Source organism: Necator americanus, chromosome III (assembly GCF_031761385.1).
Source record: "Necator americanus strain Aroian chromosome III, whole genome shotgun sequence".
NCBI classification, from domain to species: Eukaryota; Metazoa; Nematoda; class Chromadorea; order Rhabditida; family Ancylostomatidae; genus Necator; species Necator americanus.
Window position 1 is genome coordinate 32,074,552 of NC_087373.1, and position 14,029 is coordinate 32,088,580.

The 14,029-nt window shown below is 42.3% G+C and overlaps 3 protein-coding genes across 4 annotated transcripts; 2 read left to right on the forward strand and 1 right to left on the reverse strand.

Moving 5' to 3' along the window:
- Positions 1 to 682: 682 nt before the first annotated feature.
- On the forward strand, positions 683 to 7,786 carry RB195_011657 (uncharacterized protein; the record flags this gene model as incomplete). 2 transcript variants are annotated; one of them, XM_064193179.1, is made up of 10 exons in its annotated part: positions 683 to 742; positions 927 to 997; positions 1,074 to 1,204; positions 2,721 to 2,832; positions 2,900 to 2,996; positions 3,553 to 3,628; positions 3,693 to 3,742; positions 4,214 to 4,283; positions 4,342 to 4,515; positions 7,383 to 7,786. In XM_064193179.1, the coding sequence occupies 10 exons, from the start codon at positions 683 to 685 to the stop codon at positions 7,784 to 7,786; spliced, it is 1,245 nt and encodes a 414-aa protein (XP_064050762.1). The 2 variants fall into 2 exon arrangements, with proteins under 2 accessions (XP_064050762.1, XP_013298186.2); XM_013442732.2 differs by lacking the exon at positions 7,383 to 7,786 and having other exon boundaries at positions 4,342 to 4,529.
- On the forward strand, positions 7,412 to 7,786 carry RB195_011658 (uncharacterized protein; the record flags this gene model as incomplete). Its single annotated transcript, XM_064193180.1, has 1 exon — positions 7,412 to 7,786. One exon carries the CDS (start codon positions 7,412 to 7,414, stop codon positions 7,784 to 7,786), a length of 375 nt encoding a protein of 124 aa, XP_064050763.1.
- A 215-nt stretch (positions 7,787 to 8,001) lies between these two features.
- On the reverse strand, positions 8,002 to 8,382 carry RB195_011659 (uncharacterized protein; the record flags this gene model as incomplete). The annotated part of the gene is made up of 1 exon (XM_064193181.1): positions 8,002 to 8,382. The coding sequence occupies one exon, from the start codon at positions 8,380 to 8,382 to the stop codon at positions 8,002 to 8,004; it is 381 nt and encodes a 126-aa protein (XP_064050764.1).
- Between the last annotated feature and the right edge of the window lie 5,647 nt (positions 8,383 to 14,029).

The following is a 14,029-nucleotide window of genomic DNA, read 5'->3' on the forward strand; positions in this document are numbered from 1 at the left end:
CAAAAAGTGGCTGTAGTGGCTAACTAAGCAGGTTTCTTGAGGTCTGTGCCATTAAACAGGTTTTGTTCGTGTGTTACTCCCTCGGTTTGGTTGATTTAGTAACTATATTAGTTAGCATCATTACATTGATTCCCCAATTACCATTTTTTGTCAATTTTCGCCGCAATGGCTTCCTGTGCCTCTGTCGGTAAGCCTAAGGCTGCCCGCAGAGTTCAGAGCAGCGCAGGCGCGCGGTTAGGCGGCTCCGCGGTTTTGGTGGTTATTGAGCGTACTGTTGTGAATAGTCAGTAACTACCAAAACCATAGAGCCGCAAAACCGCGGCTCTGAACTCTGCGAGCATCCTAAGAAATAAAAAAAATCGTTTAAAACTCCTGGCTTCCTATTAGTTGGACGTTGGTTGAGAAATATTTTCCGAAAAATGCCGTATATAAGGCCGGATCAACGGGAATCCGCCGTTCATTTGCATAATGGCAGAAATAATCGCCACTGGCCTCGCTCTTGTCTTGCTGTCCCTTCGTGATTTCACTCTTCTCGCTCTGATTAGGATGAGGGTGGAGCTTGCATCGAAGCCAAAGGAAGAATTTGACCAATGACTTTCTGATCGTGGATTGCAAGTGTGGCAGTAAGGACCGTGCCTCAACCGTGGATATCCCCGTAAAGTCACAAAACAGGCGAACGCAAATGGTGAAGATGTACAGCGGAACTTTGAATGCTACAAACACCCGTCCCCGTCAACCTAAGGTAATTATACTAATTAACGTCATTGCTTATTCAACCTATTCCGCTTAGTGGCTCAGACCTCATGAAAGCTGCTTAGGTAGCCATTGCGGCCACTTTTTGGATGTCCACCAACTCGCTTTCCTCCTTTTAATTTTTACTCTCTGTAGTCCCTTTTCCTCTCGATATTTACCTGTTTTCCTTTCAGGGTTTGTTGAGCAAAATGCGTGTTGCTGTTAACTTGAACATGTTTCATCCTGAGTTACCACTTCTTCAACGGTATCATGACTATTTTCTTATTTTCCTTTTTTAGATGCGAAATTCGATTATTCTTTTAAAAAAGTCTGAATTTTAGATACAAAGCAGCAGCCAGTGCTGGTTTTCGCCAAGTCGAAGTATCTGTACCATATTCGGAGAAAGCTGAGGATTTGAAGAGTACAGCTGATGCCTTAGGGCTATCGCATACGCTTATCAATGCTCCGCCTGGTTGGTTATTGAATCTTAGTGCCTCCGAATATTTTTGTGCTCTTCGGTCTGCATTTTCCTTTGTTTCTTTTCCGTTCTCGGCACTAAAATTTCGTCGTTTTCATTTCTTTAATGTTTTTTTTTTTCGTTAAGGATCTCGCACAAAAATATTCGGAGTAGCAGGATTCCCCGGATAGTTTGATTAGTGGGACTTTGCCATGTGTTCATAATAGCTCTAGATGTGAAATTTCGCTTTAACTCGGTGTCTTCGGATGTAAAGTGTAAGTGTCATCCTGAGACGAATAGTAAAGAAATCCCTCAACTGTTCTAATTAAAGTGATTTGAGAATATTTTAGACCAAATATCCATATATACCCAAATATCATAACGTGTCTTATATCTGAGAACTGTTAGTACCTTTAATTATTGGACAGAGAAAGAATGGGTGGTGCTTCGTACAGTACAGCCCATATGTGCAATAAGGAGGATCCGTACTTTCCTCAAGTGAAGGGGGTTTAGCTAATAAGGTGCAGCACAAGTGATGAAGACCCCTTCGCCAACCGTCCAAAGTGTAGGGGTCATTTCGTCAACCGTCGAAAAGCGAAGGGATTTGGAACACGGACTCGGACTATCGTATCTATTGTAGAGTCTTCTACTGCACGTTTACCTGTTTTCTTTTCTCATTATCTTTTTAGTACATTTCTTCTCTTATCACAATGTTTTCCATTAGCTAGTCAATCTTCACCAAATTACGTACGTCGATCTTTATATGTCACAGCATTCCTTTCATGCCCTTAATTGGACTAGAACTTCTGACCAAACTGAGCTTCGTAGGGAGCAAAAACTCTTCAGTCGAAGATACACAATAGCACAGGTGTGATAGGGAGGACCCGGGCCCTTTCAGGTGAAGCGGGTCTAGCTTATCGGGTGCAGCTCAAGTGAAGGGGGTCCTTTCGCCAACAACCCAAAAGCGAAGGGATCCGTTCGAAAACCGCCCAAAATGAAGTCGGATCACCTGCTCCGACTATCGCATGTATGCATAATGTTAATAAGTTCTCTAGATTTATGGCTCCATCATCGTTTGAAAGGATTTATTAATGAAATGTAATTATTTGTCGCCTAACACAATGCTTGTGCTTTTTGTCAAATCATTGTCTCGGGATCCATAATTACTTATTTGTTATGCTTAAAGAAGAGACTAGAAGAGAAGAAACTAGGTTAAACAGTCATTTTGTCTGCTTGCCCTTAAATTCTTTCAGAAGATTTCCAGATACGACTTCGTTCTGAAACGTTTATTCAACGTGTTTCGGATTTGAAATAGTTTTTTTGAACTTTTTTGCTCTTTCGTGAGAACCGTTGGATCATTGCGGTCCCCGATTTTTAGTGGGACTATATTTACTTATTTATTGAAAATTTATTTGATTGTATGTGCAATATTTTTCCGCTTATTTAGAAAGAAAGGAGTTTTTTTTGTTCATTCTTAGTTTTTGTCTCTTCTATATTTGCGCATTTCCACTAAAACGTGATATGTTCCTAGGCGACTGGTCGCGTGGTTTCCGAGGTCTAGCTGCACTCACTACACACAAAAAGGAATTTCAAGAGAGCATTACGACCGCAATCCATTATGCAAAAACCCTCAAATGTGACAAGTAGGTTGCAAAAAGATAAAGATATTTTTCAGTCTGACACCTAATTTAAACCTGAAATTTAATTTAGAGTTCACGTTATGGCCGGAATACAAACAAATAAAGACGAAGATGTGTCCAAACTTTTTGAGGAGAATGTATCTTATGCCGCGACTAAGCTTGGCGAAGTGAGGGAAGATATTCAAATGTAACAGTTTCCTACAGTTGAGCTTTACCACCACCACTTCATGTATGACGCCAGCCATAGAATTATGAACAACAACTTATAGTAGGATCAAAACAAAATGAAGCACGGTGCAGTTGCGTAAGCGGCTGAGCTCTAAATGGTGCAGTGGACCGTAGCGGTTAGGATAGAGGGGAAATAATATCATATGTTGCTGCAGTTCGCGATGGTTCCACCCCGTTTCCAATAAAGCGCCACTTCGAACGCAGCCGCTTCCGCAACTGCACTATTCTTCATGTTGTTTTGATTCGACTATGCTCCTCATACATGCACCGCAGCTTGAAGTAGGAATTCTTAGGACTGCTGACTAGTAATGAATTTTATAGTTCTTTTATGCTTGAGTCTTTTGTGTTTAGAACCATTGATTTGCGATGCAGATATGATGACTTTCATTTCCAACATCATGTGATTATGTAATTTTTTTGCTATATTGATGTAGGTGTGGGGAACGTTTGCTTAACGATAAATGGTTTACTCTGTTCTCAAGAGTATCATTGCAGGCTAATCTGATGTGCCTCATCGAACCAATCAATCAGTATTCAATACCAGGTTATTTTTTATCGTCATATGAACAAGGTCAGTTTCAAATATACTAGGTTTCTTTTAAGAAGGTTGCAACTATTGAGGACTTTTTTTATAGCAAAAGCAGTAATCGATGCAGTGAAATTGCCAAACCTGAAGATTCAATACGTGAGTCTGTTTTGTACAAAGATAATTTGAATTAAACTATATATATATATATATATATATATATATCATTTCGTAAGCTACAAAGAGGCTTTGTTTTATAATGATTCTCTTTTCGAACTGCGCTTTTACGAAAATAGAATGATGGAAGTTTTCAAGGTTTTTCTTGTGAAATCGAGAGTATTGTCAGGACAAAATGACGTGAAACTCGGTGCAGTTGCGTAGGCGGCTGCGTCCGAAGCGAAGCGGTTGCGGGCGATTCCACCTGTGGAGATGAGTGGAGTTAGAGGGAGTCCCACCTCGATCACAACCGCTTGCTTCAACACGCCTCTTCGAGCGCAGCAGCTCTTGCAGCTGCACCAAGTTTCAGCTCGTTTTGACTCGACTATAACACTTTGCTATTTTAGAAACTAGACTGAGAAAGAGTTAAGGGGTCTTATTCAGTCCAGTTTTCTATTCAAAGAAAATTTCTAGGATGTGTTTCATGCACAGCAGATTTGTGGACAGCTATCGGCAAGTATAAAGAGATATAAAGACCATATCGGTAGGTTCAGTAGTGTGATTCCATAGTGTTTCGAACACAATATAGCTTTTTTATTCAGGCTACATACAAGTAGCTCAGGTTCCAACACGTGACGAACCAAATACATCTGGTGAAATTGACTACAAATACGTGTTTGGACTCTTGCAGTCAACAAATCCAAACTGGACCATAGGACTCGAGCATAACTTCTGCGATACTCATGGAGCTCCTCGAGATTGGGTTCATGATTTAGGTTTGACTATGTAGAGAGATTTCTAGTCATGAATAAGTGACGAATGAACTATGACAATAACATCTTGGTTGATATATGTGAACAGAGATATTGATCTCTATAATGTACTTTATTTTTACAGTTGTGTGCTACTTATGTTTTTTTTCAGTCTGTTTTTATTCACACTTTCATTTTCCTAAGTTCACAATTCATACTTATTCTTGATGGAAATGGAAATATGAAGAATCTTCATTTTGTCTGTGAGAATTCTGGGGTTCAAGGCATCCTTAACTTTGGCTCCTAGTTCCTTAAACAAGGTAGAAGCACTATGACACATTGATGCACAATAGTCAGTTTGACTACCCCTCGTCCAAGTGCACACCAGAAAAGCTTCCCGAACAATTGAAATACAATTGGCAACAGTACTGATCTCAGCAGAACGTTCGTAATCTGCACGTTTCATTCTTATTCTTAATTTCTTTTCTTAATTCTTGAGTTCCTATTTTTTAGTTATCTATCCGAATGTTTTCTTTTGGTTATTTCGTAACAATTCTTCCGTCCCATCGGATTTTTTTTTTGCCAGCATTTAGGCAGCAGAATCAATGTTAAGTCGTTTCGTTCTCTTTTCATTCAACTTGTTCGGCAACAACCGCCGTAGCTCAGCTGCACTTCAGTATCGTCGTAATATTATTCTAGTAAAGAAGCAGCACATCAGTTGACCTCGGTTGTATTGTTGTTTAAATGATACACTATATAAGCAGCGAACCAGTTAACCTCAGTGTCTGGAGTGAGCGAAGTCATCCGACAACTACTCAATGTTCACTCAGTTCACTCAGTGGGTACCTATCCACTTCGCCATTGTTATTGGGAACCAGTGTCCAGTTGTTGATAAAGACTTGCCAGCACTGGACCACTGTATCAAAACATCATTACAATCACGCACACACTAAACCTGTAATTCTGAGTTGCTGTCTGCTGCCCCGAAAAAAAAAGTTCACCGACGGTAGTCAGCTGTTGGGTGCATCTGCGCTGAATGCTAAAGTATTTGTAGTATTTTCATACTCCTATTTACCAAAGTAGCATCACTATTCTGAACGTACTTGCTACACTACTTGAATTCATTGAGTTCTTCATGGATCAAGCCTAAAACAAAGCTGTTCTGTGCTTTCTGAAGGAGTGAGGATGAAAGGATCCTTTTGTTGCTTTGTCGTGATAGGATGCTGGATACACGTACAACTTTTGGAAGTGTAAAAGTTCGACCTTCCTTGAATCTTTGCGTAATATCTGCAGGTTGTCGATTGTCAATGTGAAGCAAGAGCTAAGATTGTTAACAATCTTTATAACGGCTAATGTTTCGACGTCCAGGCTATGACAAAGGCGATGACGGTCGCCCGGCGACCCTTCAACAATCATTACCAAATTTGCCCAATTTCCACTCTTTGCTCCAATATTGTTGTACCGTCAAAATGTAGGCGATGATGTCTTCCGTGATTTTTTTTTAATTTGTCATGTAGGACAATGCAGAGCAACTGGGTCAAGCTGTTATGTGTAGCATGCTGACGCAGATGCAAGCACAGAAAAGGGCTTTCTATTCGGCAGCCGGGGTCCATAGTCTGTTTGAGTGTAGTATTTTTGATGATAAACGTTATTATCGGCAATCAGAATTAATACTAGTAATGTCAGTAGTAATTAACATCAATTATCAATCTTGTTCTAATAACACATATGAACAGCAGTCGTAATCTTATAAGTTGCACACACATATGAACACCTTCTGATTGCTGCGAAGCTGCAACCATGTACTACAGACTTGACTTAATCGTCCGGCGGATGTTACGGCCTAACGGAGCTATACGCATCTTCGGCGGGGTGTGTCGTCCTTGGAGAGCCCATCCTGTTCGATATTTAGCTAGAGTTTGCAGAAAGAGATCTATTCACCTGTTGATGTTCCATAGGAATTTACGGAATTAAGTTGCAAAATTTTACGTTTCGACTGAGCTGCTTGTCAACCCTAAGCGTTCTCAAATCTTCCCTCACCACCTCCATCTAGAATTTTCTTTCACGACCATGGAACCTTTTCCAGTTAGGATCTAGAAACTTTCTCAAGATTAACAACATGTTGTAACTTCGCACTGTTAGAAGCGAATATTACTACATTGACGGCATACCTGAGATCCACAAGGGGACGTGCAGACGGTGCTGAAATGACATCGGCGGGACACTACTTAACCGTTCATTGCATTATATAATCGACGGCAAAGTTGAACAGAAGGGGTTCTGCCATTGCCCATTACCTCACTCCAGTTTCCACTTCGAACGATGTAGTACATCTAGCTGGTATTCAAACCGCAGTAGTTGTTCTTCTATTCATGTCGCTCATTAGTTGTACGAAATTTCCTGGAACTCCATCGGCGCGAAGCGCATTGAGAAAACGGCCTCGGTGAGAAGAGTCGGAAGCAGCTTCGGAGTCCTGAAATGCTAAGTGTAAATCCTCGAATACCGCTGCCGCACTTCAGTCACTCCCTTCACAATAAACGACTGATCAGTCGTCTATCGACCAGGGGCTAAAGCCGGCTTGCTCGTCACGGATGGTTTCCTCGCATTGTCGGCGTAGTCCATCCAATATGATCCGCTCCAAAACCTTGTACATTATACGCATCAATGATATTTCTAGGTAATTCCTGGGTTACGGGTAGCTTCTTGTGAAGATGAGTTACAATAACGTATTTCCACGAGTCAGGTATCGTTTTGTCAATTCATACTGAATGGATGATCTTTGTCATCTCACGAATCCCAAAAGGAGAAAGAGATTTCAGCAATTGCGCCAATTCCATCGCCTACACCAGATTTCCCATCCTCCATTTTTTGAATACACACAAGAACCTCAGACTCCGCCGGTGGTCGTTCGCTGGCCGCCATGTATGTCGGTCTTCGGCGTGCACGAGTTCAGGGACTGACAGCGGTTCACCAAAGTGTAAAAATATTCCCTCCAGATGGGCAGGGTTGTCTCCTCGGCAGCGACTGCGTTGGCAGTGTTCAGAACAGGCGAACACCTCTTCATCTTGCCGCTATACTATGCCATCTAAAACTCCTTTGCCCTAGACGTCCATTAGATCTTGCGATCACGTTTCAGCAGACGACGTATCTTCTTCTCAGACGTTTCTCCGGGTTGAAGTCACCGGTAGTGCGGGCAACACATGCAGAATTGTACGCATATATTGTCTCCGCAGATGCGAAGGCGAACTTCTTCCTTGAGGCTAAAACCAGGAGTGTTTTCTTCACAGCTTCCTGAATTCACTTAGAGTCAGCGTCCTCCACTCTCTTCCTTGTCCGTAATCCTAGTATTGATCGATATTCGTTTGAGAGACTTTTTCCTCCATTCATCTTCTTCTAGACCCGCCAAGCCGAGCTTTAGTTGCTGTTGAACTAAACGCCTCATTTAACCCTACCATCAAACTGAGAAGTGTTGGGTGGTGATCGGAATCGAATGAGACGTCCCAGTTAGCTCTAGGTTTGTGGATATCTGTTCTTCGTCAGAACGTAATCGAGATGAAGCTTAACAGTCGGCATCATCCGCTTTCGCTGATCCTTCGCTACAAAGGCGCATCTTGACAACGTTGGACCAAACTCCTCGACCAGGTTGTTATAGTCGTTCCTGACAGCTACTCCTACTTTCCTTTCGTCAGCATCGCCGCAGTAGATGGCGTGATTGTTGATACTAATGAGAAGGCGATCACTGCGTGTTTCCTGCAATGCAGCTAATGGTGCACGCAGATATCGCAGAAGCCTGGATAGAACGGCTTGTTGGAGTTCACTTGATGGCGACCAGCAGTTCAGTGTTACGAGACGGATGTGTGTTTCCAAAGATCCCATGTTTCGCTCGGGCATTCGACCTCGCAAAGTATATATTTGCAATGTATGGGAAGCTTTTGCTATATAACATATATAGCTCGTACGTTTCCAATGTGTATGCTTAAGTGCCTGATTGCGCTTAGTAAAAGCAGGTCCACCACTTGCAGGAAATAATCAGACTTGTATACGCGGCACCTTGTACTTATAGACACGGAAGTTTCCGGTCGTCACAAGAGAATTTAATTTGAATCTCTGGCTTGGCAGTGACTCAAAGTGCAGTTAAAAAGTACACAAGCAGAAGTGGATGTTGTTCACTATACCCGGTTAACCTGCTTCCGCTTCAGCCGTTTTTTCGTCTGGGTTGTGACAGGATGCAAAGTACTTATAACGTGTAACATCTAGAAGGAAAAAAGTCTAAACTGAGTCTAGTTTAGACTTTTCTCACTAGTCTAACTAGTCTAGTTCTAAAAGTTCGGCCTTCATTGAATCCTGGCTATCCTGGATATCTGCCGCTTTTCGATTGTCAATGTGAAGCAAGAATCAAGATCGTTAACACTCTTTACAACGGCTAACGTCCAGGTGTCCAGTCCCTGCCGATGGTTACGACGCCGGAATGCCGCTTTAGTTGAACTGTACTTCCGAGCGCAGGATGTCCATAGAGCACAAAAACAAACAGGGACCATTTGAGAGGACGATAGTTCATGTTCAATCGACTGTTCCTCATTGCAAAAGATTGGCTAGTCAGTCGCGGCCATGGAACCTAAGCGTTAGTCTTCGAGGATTCATGACATATAGGCTAAAGCTACTAACGGTTGAAACTTTAGTAGTTCCAGGTATATCTTTCTTTTTTACCTTAGAAGCTCTGGCCTACATGTTCTAGATGTGTTAAGAGTAATCCTTAGGTTTTAGGGCCCCGGCTGACGTATAGTCGGGTCAAAACGATAAGAAGCACGGTGCAGTTACATTGGCGGCTGCGCTCCAAGCGGCGCGGTGGAGATTGTGGCTGGAATCGAGGTCGGACCACTGCGAAACGCAGCGATGAGAGGTGCTAGCGTGGGTCCCCATTCGATTCTAACCGCTGCATGCTACCGCATAGCATCAAGTGCAACCACTTACGCAACTGCACCGTGCTTCATGTCGTTTTCATCTTACTATAGCTATTTACTTCCAGTGCGCCTGTTTGGAGAGTTCGGTGAAGTTGAAGCATTAGTAATGGTTCCGGTTCTATCTTTCTTTTTTCTCTTTGTAGCTTTAGCTCACATGTCGCGGACCCGAGAACAAGACTAACGCGTATAGTAGGGTAAAAACGAGATGAAGCACGGTGCAATTGCGTACGCGGCTTCACTCGAGGTGCGGTGGAGCGTAGCGGTCAGGAGCGTATTGGAACCCTTGCTGGCACCACCTATGGCTGCAGTTTGCGATGGTCCCACCTCGGTTTCAACTGCTGCCTCAACCGCGTCGTTTCGAGGGCCTGCGGAAGTGCACTGTGCTTCATGTACAGGTGTTGTTATTAACAGGTGACTGACCCTGTTAATAACTTCCTGTAATGACCCGTCGATCAATGAACTATAGCTCTCTCAAATGCTTTTCAAATGGGAAAACACTTATTACCTAGGGACGGTTTTTACGCTAAGTAGACGTTCTGGACTCAAAAATATCCTCCAATTAGAGCAGCGTTGGGTACCCCTCCATATCTACCTTTCACCTGAACTAAATGCTCAACTACTAGTCAGCTGTTCAAATAATCATGCTCATGGATGATTTTGCAGGGAGTTGCACATTCAGTGGATCCTCGACTTGTATCGCATACCCATTATTTACTTAATTAACCACATCACTCGCATTTATCCTAATCTTTAATATTTTACTACTTTTGTAGACTTGCACACTGACCAGATGACGAAGAAAGACTTTGTTAACAAATTTGTGCGGGAAATGTCCACATAACCATGATCCGCAGTGTGTCGAATGCTATGTACATAACCTGAGGATCCTGTCGTTCATGTTTAGGATACTGCGAAAGAGACCTAAGAGAGACTTTTTTTATTCAATTCTTTATGCTCTTTGGAACAGTAAGAGGATTCTGCACTGTTATAGCACAGTTGATCTTTAGGTATGCATCTGGTTGTACAGAGATCCGGGAATGAAGAAGTCGAGGTTTTTTTTCTTCTCATTTGAATGTGTTCGGTGTGATCAGCCAAAGAAAACTAACCAGGATGTCCTAACACTCCTATAAGTTCCAGTTCACAAAAACTACTAAACTCACGCATTATGGCCTTTAGCATCAGAACAAGGTTGATGAAAAAAAAAACCTAAAACTCACGCAAGGTCAGGGCTTGACAGCGAATTTTTACAAGTGAACGGGCACATCTAAGTATCCCAACGACTTCTTATTTCCTATGATTACTTCTTAGAAATGAAATTTGCTTGATCCAAACTCAGCTTTACATTTTCAAAGTTCGATAAGAAGCTAGTCTAAGGCGGCGTTGGCAGTAATTCGTTCCGTTCGAATTCCTCGACATGTTTATCTCAGCTTCTCTGGGTGTCCTCCGTTTCAACGTTTCTTGTCTCTCCGATCAGCACTGTTGAGGCACGTTGAGCATCTTCTCTTTGTCAGAATTCGCGCTAAAGTGTCATATTCATTGTCGTTTCATAGGGAAAATATCGTCTGTTTTCAACTTCTCTATCCTCTTCCACAATCCGTCCTTTTGATTTTTCCCGCACAAATCGTTTCAGTAAACTGTACTCTGGTGGTTGTTTAGGTTTTTTTGTAGCTGCTGGCACAGATGCGAGCTCATTGTGGCGTCTATTTCACCAAAAATAATCATTTGTACATGTTTGAAAAGCTGACACTTCATATAATTGCCAGCAGCGTGGCACCCCATTCAACAATTGGCACGCTGAATGAAGACCTCTCGATTGTTATGGTATAACAAGCACTTCATAACTGTGCTTCAGGAACTGCCTGTAGTATGTTGTTTTACTGATTATTGATAAGTTGTACATGAGGCTGTTAATCGACTTTATTGGCTGATTTTTCGGCAAACTGCTCTCTTCAGACCCTGAAATGTTCGAATTCGATCCAAAATTTAATTGATTGAATCTCTTCATAACTAAGCAGAAAAAACTCTTTCCTTACCCTTCGATAGCTAACAACTACTTCACAAGCCCACCTTAGGCTGCCCACAGAGCCGCGCAGGCGCACAATTTGACGGCTCTTAACTCTGCGGGCAGTCTTAGACTGGGAGAGGTTAGTAGTGACCGTTGACTGTTCGGTTACGGGAGCGAATAAATTGTATGTCTCATTCAATTCAGAAGAGCCGTAAGAGGCGTGACGCAGACTGAAGAGAACAGATCAGAGTAATGAAACTACTAAAATGAGTTCCTTACACCCAGCTATTGCAGATCCTTACTTCATTTTACTATTCAAGAACATTTTACTGGACTATTCTGGCTTGTTTTTGGTACTCAGGGTTAAACTGTTTTCTCGAAGAGTAGTCAAATAGTTGGAGTCGGATCAAAACGACATGAATCACGAATGTAGTTGAGTGGTCACGGTGCATTGAGGCAGCACACCTTCCTTCCTTTTGGGTTGGGACCGTCCCAAACTGCAACGACAGGTGGTGCCAGCAAAGGTTTCACCACGCTTCTGGCCGTTACGCTCCACTGAAGCGCCTCGAGAGAATCCGCGTACGCAATTGCGAACGTGCTTCATGTCGTTTTGACCCCACTATACCATACATATGATCGTTGTTCTTGTTCCAGCACACGCACACGTATCTCATTTTCATACAGTGATGCTGATATTTTTTTCAAACATTTAGCACTACTGCGTACGATTTAGAGACATATTAACCACACATTTTATGTGATACTTAGAACTCTGCTCTCCTTCGATGTCGTCTGTTCAGTGGTCGTCTTGTAAACGCTTTCCTTCAACATTTATTTTTATATATCAAACATTGTAGCTGTAGTTTGCGGCAGAAAAAGATATGTAAATTGCACAGTTTTCGAGTCAATGAATCTCGTATTCAACAAACAATGTTTTGCTTGAGCACGCAGCAGTTAGACATGCTAGTGGGTTTTGTCGCTTTGAATGCTAAGAGACAAACGGGGTTTCTGAGAGAAAGGACTGGCGTCATGTGTTTACAACTTTCCGCAGGCACGTGTGCAAAAATTACCCGAAGAAATACAAGTGCGGAGTGCACAATGAAATGAATGCTTTCACCATTAACTGCTTTCACCACCAAATTGAGAAGCACCATTGAAAACATGTGTGGGAAGCATTTAGGCATTATCGGAGCAATGTGTTGCGCATAATGTTTGTGATTGTTACTACAACAGTTTTGAGCAGACGATATCATGGATCATCCTCTAACTGACTCCCTAGATACTGCCTTTCTCATCCTTGACATTTCTTGTATTCTTCTCTCTGAATGTTCTTTATTATTGCCATGCACAACATCCTTTGTGCGACTGACTTCAAAAATCGTTACTGGGAGTATTACGCGCGTTAATATTAAGCATTTTTCCACGCCTTTTGAAACTAATCCAGCTCACCTTACTTCACTCAGCTTATGAAGAAAATAAAAGGATTGAGTGTCAGACGTTCTTTTTATGGACCCTCCTCCCCAGGCTAGGCAAACCTTTCGGTAGTCCGTGAATTGGTATCAGTCTTTTCTGCGAGGCCAAAAACACTATCGTCTGTCTTCTGCACACCATTGGACTGGCTAGACGCATTCACAGACGATTCATAAACTTCGAACAATTCTCGATTGATGTTGAATACGTCGGCGCATCCCAACCAAGACGAACAATGAGAGACACTTTATCCTTTATAAACAAATAAGAACTGCACAAAAGAGCAGCGAACCGATCACACGCATTTCAACAAACCCCCTCAAAGTGGCAAAAATTTGGAGATAAGGCAAAAAAAAATGCAGAAACGCATTAGTGAGGTTTATTACGTCCAATGACCATCCGTAAACATCTGTGGATAATCACTCAATCATCTCACATCAAACAATACCTTAAGATATACAATGAACTGGGTTGCGAAATTTCGAAAGTAGTTGCGAAATCTGTCACTCTTTGTCAAGTGTCAAGTGCTGTCCATAGATGTCCCTTTATATCATTACCATGCGTTTTGTTTCATAGTCCTTAGAATTGGAGCAGTTTGTTGAGCCCCGTTAGGTTAACATAGAAAATAATAGCATTTGATTGTGAAATGAAGCATTTCCTGACCTCTCAACCTTTTTTGTGTCCGAGGATGAAATAGTGAAGTATATTCAGTTGGGAATTTACGATATTTAGATATGTATACAATATGACGAATAAGATAACATGTGAAGGTTGTCAATGTTGAAGCGCTTTTGATATCGATTAAAAACTATCGCAGCTGAGGCGTCAGAGTTCTTTGAGTCATTCATACGATCCCCTTGTTTCGACGCATCAAGTCTGACGACGACCAATCGAGAACTCTACCAATTTAGCCTTCACTTACGGTGCCACCTAAATCCACCTAAACGGCTGCGCGGGCGGTCGCGTCGCGGCGCGCTGGCCCGCTGCCACTGCCGAATCGGGGGCCTTTCACAAGCGTGAGAGCCTTTAGCGTTAAAAGGCACTCGTAGCTATTCGACCTGAGGTAAATAGGTGAAAGTGATAACTTCACCTTCGATGCACC